A 12,354-nucleotide genomic window follows, 5' to 3' on the forward strand; every position below is an offset into this window, starting at 1 on the left:
ACAACAGAACAAAAATGACTATTTGTGGCTTGAGTGAAAATGATTTATCTAGCAAATATTCACCCCCATATCGCCTTCTTAGACCACAAGTCCCCCGAGGCTAGAAGTGGTTTCAGTTCAGTCTAACAATCATTCGCCCAGCACCTACTGTGTGCACCAGGCCTCTGGAGATGCAGAGAGGGAGCAGGTAAACCAATAATGAATTGCACTGTCCTCCGTGAAAAGGGCCCAATCTCCCACTGGCAGTTTTTCTTGAGGCTTCAGGAAATTAAATAACAGTACCAAAACACCTTAGCTTCCTGTGTGCAGAGAAGGATCCTTCTTAATCCCACGTCAATTCAACAGGGAACTGTGATGAGTCTCGGCTACTCACGTGGTCCGGTTCCTCTCTAGTCTAATTCTTGTTCTCCTTTCCCAAACGGTTGTCATGCAAACTGTGCCACATCCCCACAGGTATGGATTCTTTTATTTATTTATGTATTCATTTATTTGTCCCGATTGCTATCCAAGGTCACTTGATTTCTTTCATGGTGTGATCTCTTTTCCTCTGAACTCAAGACTGTTTTCACACTCCTCTCCACTGCCTTCTACCCAGGCCCACAACTATGTTCTTTCCCCAGAAATAGCCCCTTTTCTGTTTCCTTGTTCAAGGCATTTGGCAGCTTTCCAGGGTAACTGAGGTCTTGTGCAAACCCAAGCAAAGAAGCAAGAGTGGAGGGCATTGGGAACAAGTTTCCATGTCCTCGGAGCCCAGAGAGGCCTATAAATATGCTTGGTAGAAAGTGGAATCAGAGGACAGAAGAAGTATGTTATTCTACCTGAAGAAGCCAAAGAAATATTCAGAGAGGATGTGACATTTGAACGAGTCTCCCTGGCCAGGCGTGGTGGCACGCACTTGTAACCCCAATGCTTGGGAGGCTGCAACAGGAGGATCAAAGCCAGACTCAGCGACTCAGCCCTCTGCACTTAGTGAGACCCTGTTTCAAAATAAGAAATAAAATCGGAAGCTGGGCATGGTGGCTCATGCTTGTAATCCCAATACTTAGGAGGCTGAGACAGGAGGATCGCACAGGTTCGAAGCCAGCCTCAGCTACTTAGTGAGACTCTCAGCATCTTAGTGAGACCCTGTTTCCAAATAAAATATAAAATAGGTCTGGGAGTATAGCCCGGAGGTAGAAAGCCCCTGGGTTCCACCCTCAGTACCACAAAAAATAAAAAAATAAAAAATAAAATTGGGTTGGGAATAATTTGGAGATAGAATGCCTCTGAGTTCTATCACCAGTACCAAAAAAAAGAATGAGTCTCCCTACTCAGAAAACGGAGATAGAGAAAGGAAAACCCAAACAGGAAAGACAGCGTGTGCAAGGGCCCGGCCATGTAACGTGTGTTGCCGGCTCCTCATGGTTGCTGGAGTGACCATGAGATGGGGAAGTTGGGAGGAATGAAATGGAAAAGGAGAGTGAGACCAAGTTTTGTTTTTTGTTTTTTTGTGTGTTTTTTTTTTTTAAACAGTACTGGGGATGGAACCCAGGGGCATTCTGCCTCCAAGCTACAGCCCCAGCCCTATTTTTTTATTCTTTATTTTTGAAACAGGGTCTCACTGAGTTGCAAAGGGCCTCACTAAGCAGCCGAGGCTGTCCGCGAACCGTGATTCTCCCATCTCAGCCTCCCGAACGCTGGGATTAAATGTTTATATGCTAGAGAGTTTGAGTTCATCCCATAGATGATGAAGAACCATTAATGGCTTATAGCAGAAAGGTGATGTGGCCAGATCTGCGTTCTAAAAAAAGACGACTCTGGCCACAGAATGATGGACAGGCAGAAGAGGAACCATTTCATAAGAGATGCCAAGCCAGGCCTGGTGATGCACACCTATAACCTCAGTACTTGGGAGGCAGAGGCAGGAGGGTCACAGGTTCAAGGACAGGCTCAGCAACACAGGGAGACTGTCAGCAACCTAGCAGGACCCTATTTCAAAATGAAAAATAAAGAGAGGCTGGGGGTATAGCTGGAGGTAGAATGCTCTGGGGTTCAATCCCTAGTGCTAAAAAAAAAAAAAACCTCAGGCAAAGCTGTTTTCTTCTTTCTTTGCCCCCACGATTTTTTGTTTGTTTGTTTGCTTTGGTTTTGGGGTTCAGGCTGTGTGTGTGTGTGTGTGTGTGTGTGTGTGTGTGTGTGTGTGTGTTTGGGTAGTGCTGGACATTGAGCCCAGGCAGAGGCAAGCTCTCTACCACAGAGCTATACCCCAAGTCCGCCATGTTCTCACAGTCCAGTGGCATAGTAGATACATAGATTTGAAAATGATATTTTTGTCATTTGTTTTAAGGCTGTGCTCTCCAGTGGTGCATCGTGGTGCCCCACCTCCGTGTGGGAGGCGGAACACCCTGACTGACCCTGAGGCACTGGCAGACGGCTCAGCATTTTTGAGTCCTCTCTTCCTCCTTTTCTGAATCAAGAGGCCTTTGGGAGGACTGCTACCTGGAGTGGCATCAAAAAGTCTCACTTGTTGCCACTTACTCGTGGTTTAGTGGCTAAGGAGACTTGAGACCATTTGTGGTTGCATATTAAGGGTGGCTTCCTAGGATAAAAATAAACCTATAGGCACTGGGTTACAGATATGAATCACTGTAAAAACAGAAGGCCCCCAAGGATTCGGGTTTGGACAGCCTGTTGAGACTGTGTGTGTTCTCAGCCTTTTTTCTACTTCCACGGAACACTCACAATTTTGAAGAAAAAGATTTTTGATTTTTTTTTTTTTTTTTTTTTTTTTTTTTTTTTGCGGTACTGGGGATGGAACCCAAAGGCTTCTATCTCCGGGCTACACTCCCAGACCTATTTTATATTTTATTTGGAAGCAGGGTCTCGCTAAGTTGCTGAGAGCCTTACTAAGTAGCTGAAGCTGGCTTTGAACCTGCGTGATCCTCCTGTCTCAGCCTCCCAAGTGTGGGGGGATTACAAGCGTGCGCCACCACGCCCGGTGGAGCACACTTTTATTCTTTATTTTGAAACAGGGTCTCAATGAGTTGCAAAGGGCCTCACTAAGTAGCTGAGGCTGTCTGGGAACTGCAATCCTCCTGTCTCAACCTCCCAAGCACAGGGATTACAAGTGTGCGCCACCATGCCCGGCAGGAAACAGTTTTTTAAAAAGAAATAAAGCACTGTAGATATTCATTATGTCACAATGATGACAGTGTATCAGATTTTTTTTTTTTATTCACTAGAGGATGCAACATAAGTTAAAAAAAAAAAAAAGAAGAAGAAGTTATTTTGACTTGTTGACTTTTCCCCTTAGGAAAGTAAAGTATAGCAAAATGCAAATGGATGGCATTATTATAGAAACCATAAACCATTTTAATTCTAAAAGTAAATTATTCAAAATATCTGTCCTTTAATCAGAATGCATCATGATACCACGATGGAAAATAATAGACTATGATACAGAATTAGTTATTCTTCAATATGAACTACAGCCGGGCGTGGTGGCGCACGCTTGTAATCCCCGCTCTTGGGAGGCTGAGACGGGAGGATGACACAGGTTCGAAGCCAGCCTCAGCTACTTAGTGAGGCTCTCAGCAACTTAGTGAGACCCTGTTTCCAAATAAAGTATAAAATTGGTCTGGGAATATAGCTTGGAGGTAGAAAAGCCCCTGGGTTCCACCCACAGTACCACCACCAAAAAAATAAAATGAACTACAAACCATACCAAGCATGGTGGCACATTTCTGTAACCCCAGTACTTAGAGGCTGAGACAGGAGGCTTTCAGGTTCAAGGCCAGCCTCAGCAACTAAGTGAGGCCCTCAGAAACTTAGTAAGCCCAGTTTCAAATTAAAAAATAAAGTCCAGGCGTGGTGGAGCACACTCGTAATCCTAGCACTTGGGAGCTGAGACAGGCAGGTTGCCTCAGCAACTTAGTGAGACCCTGTTTCAAAAATAAAGACTACGCTGGGTGTGGTGGCGCACGCTTGTAATCCCTGCACTTGGGAGGCAGAGACAGGAGGATCGCGCAGGTTCGAAGCCAGCCGCGTGCGCTGGCTTAGGAGACCCTGTTTCCAAATGAAAATGTAAAAATAGGTCTGGGAGTGTAGCCCGGAGGTAGAAGGACTTCCAGGAACCCCAGGACCACCAAAACAAAAACAAAAACAAAAAAAACCCGGATCTCTTCCTTCAAGAGTAAACAGGTCGTGTTGGACATTTCTGCATGAGACCTACACTGGAACCGAGTTTCCTTTTTCTAGATACCGGTCTTATATCAAAAGTGGTCTTACAAACCTGGGTGACCAAGTGCATTTTTTGAGAGCTCCAAGGTGCTTCTTATTATATTTTCTTAGCTTATTTATCCTCTTATTGCAAGCTGGGACATTTTTTTTTCCCTCTGTATGTATCCTTTGAGCTCCTGGATTCCACGTTGGCCAGTCCTTGGAAGCAATTCCATGAATTAGTCAGTACATTAAAAGGTAAATAACAAATAAATACAGGACCTTAAAATAACTTTGACATCAAATATTAGAATAACCGCACATTGCATCTGTCTCTTCTCTCAAATAGGGGGCTTCTTTGTGAGGGAGGGAGGTGGGCAGACCAAGTCTTTCCTTGGCCACCTCCTCAGTTCAGGATGTTGGGAAGAACATGCATTTTTCCAGCTGAGCAGCTTTCAGCAATTCTCATAATTGTGTTGGCGCCTCAGTGTGCTAGTCCCGAGGCTAGAGATCATGTTTTACATACCTCATAGGGCTGTGGGGGACTTGAGATGTTAGATTGCTTCATAAAATGCTAGTTAAAACTTACCCACTTAGCCGGGCGTGGTGGCGCACGCCTGTAATCCCCACGCTTGGGAGGCTGAGACAGGAGGATCGCACGGGTTCGAAGCCAGCCTCAGCTACTAAGTGAGGCTCTCAGCAACTTAGTGAGACCCTGTTTCCAAATAAAATAGAAAATAGGTCTGGGAATATAGCTTGGAGGTAGAAAAGCCCCTGGGTTGCACCCCCAGTACCACCAAAAAAAAAAAAAAAAAAAAAACACCCACTTAAAAAAAAATGTACATATGTTAGTTTAAAAGACCTTGAGGTGCCAGGCGTGGTGGTGCACGCTTGTAATCCCAGCATTTGGGAGGCTGAGACAGGAGGACTGCGGTTCTCAGACAGCCTCAGCTACTTAGTGAGGCCTTCTGCAACTTAGTGAGACCTTGTTTCAAAATAAAGAATAAAAAATAGGGTTAGGGGTGTAGCTCAGAGGTAGAATGCCTCTGGGTTCCACCCCCAGTACCTCAAAAAGAAAAGAAAAAAGACCTTGAGGTCAAGCATGGTGGCACACACTTGTAATCCTAGTATTTGGGAGGCTGAAACAAGAGGATTGCAGGTTTGAGGACAGCCTTAGCAATGCAACAAGATTCTCAGCAACCTAGCAAGACCCTGTTTCAAAACAAAACATATATAGCCGGGCGTGGTGGCGCACACTTGTAATCCCAGCACTTGGGAGGCTGAGACAGGAGGATTGCCCAGGTTCGAGGCCAGCCTCAGCTACTTAGTGAGGCTCTCAGCAACTTAGTGAGACCCTGTTTCCAAATAAAATATAAAGTAGGTCTGGGACTATAGCCCGGATGTGGAAAAGTCCCTGGGTTCCATCCCCAATACCACAAAAAAACAACCAAAACAAAACATGTAAAGGTCTGGGGATATAGTTCAGTGGTAGAATGTCCCTGAGTTTAATCCCCAGTAACACTAAATAAGTAAATGATAAAAGGCCTTGAAAAAATTGGAGGAGCAACGTGATTGGTCAGAATCACCTGGAGGTTGTCTTTGTTTGCGCTCTGTAAGCGTGCCATCCTGTGTTCTGCAACGCCCTTCAATCTAGCTCCAGTTCCACTTGCTTTGTTTCCAGCCTCTTACATCACAGCTCTTGAAGGACGCAATTATAGACGTCACGTCACTTCCTGCTGTCATCCGCTGTCAGGCTGTTTTCTCCAGGGACAGCGCCATTCCGTTCATCTAAAGCTCTCTGATTGAGCGGTTTCTGTATCTTTAAATATTTTAGATCCGAAGTCTATTAGTAATGACTTGCCATTTTTCGTCTTACCTGTGTTTGGCCAAATTCCTCAATAATTGAAGCACGAAGACAGAGAAGTATGCTGGATACGTGTTAACCCAAGGGGACATCAAAAACAACCAGAGAGTCAGGCGTGGTGGCGCACGCTTGTAATGCCCGCGCTTGGGAGGCGGAGACAGGAGGATCGCGCAGGTTCGAAGCCAGCCGCACTGGCTTAGGAGACCCTGTTTCCAAGTAAAAAAAAATATTAAAAAAAACAGGTCTGGGAGTGTAGCCCGGAGGTAGAAGGGTTTCCAGGAACCCCAGTACCACCACACACACACACACACAAAAAAAAAAAAAAAAAGAACCAGAGAAGTTAAAGATTATATAAGCCTGTACCAATGGACCATCAGAGGAAATCATTGAAACCAACTACCCTGTTACTAACAGAAGATGCACAAATCTTGCCAGAAACCACAAACAGATTATCATTGATTGGCTAATTCCCAAGAGTTGAGAAAAAGAAAAAAAAACCAAGAAGCTAAGGAAAAGTGGTAACGAACTTATTAAAGAAGACCACAGACACAAAATGCAAAAGAGAGTCTAATGAACAGATTTGAGATCGCAAACCACTCGATAAGGGAGAGTTACCCGAACCCTACCCAACCCGCAACCTCCCCTGCACCCCCACACCGGAGGCCTTGCAAGGTGTGTTTGTGTGCAAGTCTGTGATCCATGAATTAAAAGTATGGGTGGAAAACTTGACTATTCCCAGCCTTCAAACATTAGATTTTTCTCCCACCTCAACCCTCCAAAGCCCCCAGGTTCTGTACATGGGTACTTTAATGAAAGAAACCACTAGACTGCACCCTGCCTGAAATTCAACCCTGGTAGCCATCAGTCTCCAGGCTAGGGTTGGTGTGGTCCCTTTTTGAAACAATTAAAAAGAACTTGAAATAAAAGGAAAGGGACGATGAGAGAGAAGTCCACAGCTTAAGCAGGGGAAGAAGAATTGAACAAAAGATGCTTTTTAAGACATCATTGATTTTCTTTTCATGTTGATTTAGCAGGAGTCCAAGCCAGCTGTCCCGGTCATGGAAGTTAGCGGGCACCTGGTTGGTTCTGCAGAGGCAGCAGCCTTTTTGCAGTAGAAATTGTGTGGCCTCCTGTGCTATTAGCCTTTTGCTGTGGTGTTGCCAACTGATTTCTCCAATTCTCCTTTCTCAGTGAGCTAGAACACAGCTGGTTAAATAGGCCGTGACTCGCATAAGCTCCCGTGTCTTTTTTATTGACTGCTTTATGGAAATGTATCACACTCCAAAGGGTCCCCATTGTCGTTGCTGCGCACAGCTGACTGACGAGTCACGTTTAGCACTGAGGGATGGAATCCAACCCCGTCGTTTTTTATGGCAGAGTGGGACACGGGTGGGATGCGAGGGTTTAGAGGAATCTGGATGAAGAAAGAAAGCTGTCCCAGAATTTATTTTATCTTCATCTGCCATGGAAGCTGGGTGGCCATCACTTCTGGGTAACACACTTCTCTGGTGATTTTATCTTTATGACCCACGTCCTTCAGCTAAGGGAATCTTTTCTTTATGTGGGTTACTCTGAGAGATTTAGTTATGTGGAGGGGTGGAGCGAGCTCGTGACACTAACACCATCCTGTCTTGTGTGATGTAATACAGCCTTAAGTTTAACCAAGAGGGCCACTTATGTCCAATAAATTGAAATCATGTCTAGTTTTTCACTATGGTAGTAGTATAATTTTTTCAGTAATAGATAAAAAGCCTCTTTTTATTTTTTATTTTATTTTATTTATTTATTTACTTTTGCGGGTCTGGAAATGGAACCCAGGGGCATTCAACCTCCGAGGTACACCCCCTGCCCTATTTTTTTTTTTTTTTATTCTTGATTTTGAAACCGGGTCTCACTGAGTTGCAGAGGGCCTCACTAAGTAGCTGAGGCTGTCTGTGAACTGCGATCCTCCAGGTCTCAGCCTCCCGAATGCTGAGATTACAAGCGTGCGCCACCAGGCCCAGCTTAAAAAAGCCTCTTTTTTAATTGTAATATTAAATATAGATGTTTTTGCCTTAAAATACCAATTTCTACAATTGTTTGTGCTCCGTGTGTGTGTGTGTGTGTGTGTGTGTGTGTGTGTGTGTGTGTGTGTGTGTGTTACTGGGGATTGAGTTGACCCCAGGGGCTTTCAACCTCTGAGCTACACCCAGCCCTATTTTATTTTTATTTTGAAACAGGGGCTCATTGCATTGATGAGTCTCACTACTTGCTGAGGCTGTCTCGAACCTGCGATCTTCCTCACTCGGCCTCCCACGTCCTGGGATTATAAGCATGCACCACCACGCCCAGTTATTCTTCCTATTTTTAATATCATCCTGCAAAACATTTATGTATTTTCTACTAGGCATTAAGTAGCTCCGCAGATCCAGATCCTTACTAGAAAGTAGATGTAGATTCAGGCACGAAAGACTCCTCCTGCCTCATCCCCATACAGCATGGCCGACCCGTGCTTCCTGGGGATCAGAGTTCTTGATCAGCAGGACCCTGAGCAGAAGACAGCTTGAGGGTCCTCGTGGCTCCCCGTCTTGGCTGTACAGATTTGTGTGGTAGATCAGGGAGCTGATGAGCTTGAGGTCAGAGTCAGCTCTACATGGAGAAGAACTCTGTCGCTGGCCTCACCCCGGTAACTATGCAGTCAATAGACTAGAGACCGATTGTATTTGGTGGCCTATTTTTCTACCCATAGCCATTCTAAACTTTGCCTCTAATACCATTTTTTCCCACAGCCCATACGAGAAGCCAGGCAAGAGAATTCACGGGTACAAATTTTCTCAAATGAGTAAGAAAGCAACATAACCCATCGTACTGACTCCGTGCAGAACCACAGCATATTAAAAACAACAGTGATATTTCCAGCTATATTGCTCTTCGGAATCTCGCTGGTGAACGGCCAAGTGAGAAAATCCAGCAACTCATTCAGTGCCCAATTTTAGCGAACTGAGCTTGACTCTGGAGAAGCAAAGGTGGGGCTGGTGCTGTCCCTCCGCTCCTAGAATTAGTGGCTTGGAGTCCAAGCATCCCCGCTGCATTACAACTTTGTTTTCTTGGTGGTGGCATTCTTGGGTTTCAGTTGGTGGGGAGAGAAAAGCCTCATGCTGATAATGTACTGAAAGTAAATGAAATTAAATAAGCGAAGCGGTGCTCATCACTACTTCCTCCCCCTGGGTAATTCAATTCAAGCTCTCTCTCTGATGGCAACTCGCAGGGGCTGTCTCTGTCACCCCGCTGGGGCCTGGAGTCTTAACATCTAAATAAAAGTTTCACTCAAGCATTTTTTATGCTCCTGACAGCAGGATCAGTGAGCTGGCATGGGCACATTAATGTAATATTCATACTCCCAGACTCTCCCCGAACACGAGGCAACGTCTTTCCATTTTCATAATTATAGATGTTCCATAAAATGGCATTTAGATTTGCATTAAAAAAGGAGGTTTGAATTCTAATAGAACGTTTAACGTGTCTTTTATGATTCAGCTTCTCCAAGTCTTTAACCAGAAGGCTATGTCTCCAAGTTTAACAAGACCCTAAGAAAAGGGAGAGGTGATTTTTAAAACACATGGGAAGAAGACATGGAAACTCCGAGCTTAGGAGATGCTGTTTATATTGTCCTCTCTATCTTTCATTTAAAATTGAGGCCTCTGAGAGCATTTTTGGCAGCACTTCGGAGAAGCTGGGGTCTCCTTCACAGGGCCTCCTCTGCCATCCCCGGGCCCTGCCTCACCTGTGTCCCACCCCCAGTAGAATCTGCTACTATTTCTTAGACATGATTTTAGAGGGGCATTCGAATTTTTAGAGGGGTAGGGGAAATGAGAGAGTCCTACATAAATGAACTTTTCTATGCTGTGCACCTGAGACCCGTCTGGAAGGATTCATGACAGCCACCAGAGCTTGCACACTATTAGACACAGAAATAAAAACAAACTGTGAACAATGAAGTTGACAATAATGACCAATTGGATAAAAAAAATCAAGCACATAAACTTACCAGAAAAGAAAAAGAGAGGCTCCTCTGATCCATATTTCTAAAACTATGCTTGGAACAGTTAGCTTAGAAGCCAAAGATAATCTTTTTTTTTTTTTTTTTTTTTTTTTTTTTTTGTGGTACTGGGATTCCTGGAAGCCCTTCTAACGCCGGGCTACATTCCCAGACCCATTTTCATATTTCTATTTGGAAACAGGGTCTCTTAAGCCAGGGAGGCTGGCTTCAAACCTCCGAGATCCTTCTATCTCCGCCTCCCAAGCATGGGGATTACAAGCGTGCGCCTCCATGCCCAGAGTCCAAAGATAATCTTAATTGCATTTTAAGTTGTCTTAAAATGTAATTTTTTTTTTAGGTACTGGAAATGGAACCCAGGGGCATTCTACCTCTGAGCTATACCCCTACCCCTATTTTTTATTCTTTACTTTTGAAACAGGGTCTCACTGAGTTGCAAAGGGCCTCACTAAGTAGCTGACGCTATCCGTTGAACCACGATCCTCCTCATCTCAGCCTCCCAAATGCTGGGATTACAAGCGTGTGCTGCCATGCCTGGCAAAATGTAATGTTTTAAACAAAAAAAATGGTAAAGAACTGAGTAAAGTGCCATCTCATAGCCACCAATGAATGAATGTTATTGTAGGTGTTCAAAAAATAATTGGTTGATTGAAAAAAATTATCCCACCCAAAAGTTTCAAGACATTATGTGAGTGGCCCAGTTGATTCATATGTGATTGGGCCTTACTTTTTTTTTTATTTGATTTGCTATATATATATATATATATATATATATATATATTTTTTTTTTTTTAAGTACTAGGAATGAAACCCAGGGGCATTCTACCTCTGAGCTATACACCCAGACCTATTATTATTTTTTATTTTTAAACAGAGTCTCACTAAGGTGCAGATAGCCTCACTAAGTAGCTAAGGCTGGCTTCAAACCTGCAATCCTCCTGTGTCAGCCTCCCAAAAACTGAGATTATAGGCATGTGCCACCATTCCCTGCTTGAGTTGTGTTTTTTAAAGAGTTGCAGGGGTGCCATTCTTGTTTCTATAGAGTAAGTATAAACACCAGTGGAAGAAGGTGAATTAGGATCTTGACTTCTCAACAAATTCATAGCTCAGGAGGCTACTAAAATTTTAGAATGTCAGCAGCATTCCTTTAAAGAAAAATGTCAATTTCCAGTGTCTTTTCTTAAGGCTTCTGTAATTCTTACATTCTTTCCCATAGTTTGAAAAAAAAAAAAAGATTTGGCAGTTACTGCCATGTTAACCTTGTATGGCCCTTCTTTGTGTGAATTTAATAAAATTTATATCCACAAAGGTGGCTTTTTTTTTAATTTAGTCTATGTTTATTGTCCCCTTTGAGGTGTCTGCATTTATAGCAGTCTATCACTCATTACAGATTCTCTGTGCTGGTAGCTATTCATTTGACTTTTGATTATCTCAATGTGGATTTTCCAATTTGGAGCTTATATCCACAGCAAATTCTTAATTCCCTGGAGTCCTTTTCCTGCCAATCAGTATATATTTAAGCTACCTCCCTTTGCCGCAAATTAATGTACGTTTAGATCATTTTAAGCGATTTTAACATTAGATATAATGAGGAAGAAAGGAAATTAACTTTTTTCCCCAATCATAAAGAAATTGTTTTATTTTGTGCTGTGTTTAAGCGATTGCCCTCTGTACTCCATCATTGAGGTCAATTATCTAAAGAAGCCTAAGTGAAAATTCCATCAGGTTTGAACAAAGCATTTTGCTGTTGTCTCTTGTAGGACTGGAAGACATCACAAGAGGAGCTCAGGAGCTTGATAACATCATCAAGCAGGGCTACTTGGAGAAGAAAAGCAAAGGTATTAATCAGACCCAGGGAGAGCAGATCACTTCAGCGAGGGAAGAGAACTGAGGAGAAAGAGAGCCCACATACCGGCGCCTTCCCTCTGCCCAGTGGGAGACAGGGCCGGGCAGCTGTCTAGACAGGTGGGCAGTGCAGACAGTGGTAGCCAGGCGGCTGTGCTAGGCAGGTAGAAGGCGAGGTAGGAAAACCAAGCAGCCTGGTGTTAACGTGCAGACTGCAGAGAGACAGCGCAGATCTCCAGCAGACTGGGAGCTTCCCAGGGCCCGGAGGTAGTTCTGCTTGGCTTCACCCAGGACTCCCAATGCCTGCTATAAAACGGGTGCTTGGTGAAACCCTGTGAATGAATGAATAACATTCTTTTTTAATTATTTATTTTTACTTGGATTTATTTATTTATTTTCGTGGTATGAGAAA

General features: G+C 43.9%; 1 protein-coding gene across 1 annotated transcript in view; it reads left to right on the forward strand.

Moving 5' to 3' along the window:
* The window catches only part of SKAP1 (src kinase associated phosphoprotein 1), a gene marked incomplete at both ends in the record, with an annotated part of 332,420 nt that overhangs the window by 254,053 nt on the left and 66,013 nt on the right, over positions 1-12,354 (forward strand). The window contains one exon of the mRNA XM_080713532.1: positions 11,858-11,935. Coding sequence (XP_080569658.1) covers positions 11,858-11,935 — 78 coding nt within the window. The remainder of the gene's footprint in view (positions 1-11,857; positions 11,936-12,354) is intronic.

The sequence above is a fragment of the Muscardinus avellanarius genome, assembly GCF_963383645.1.
Source record: "Muscardinus avellanarius genome assembly, chromosome: 16".
Classification (NCBI taxonomy): domain Eukaryota; kingdom Metazoa; phylum Chordata; class Mammalia; order Rodentia; family Gliridae; genus Muscardinus; species Muscardinus avellanarius.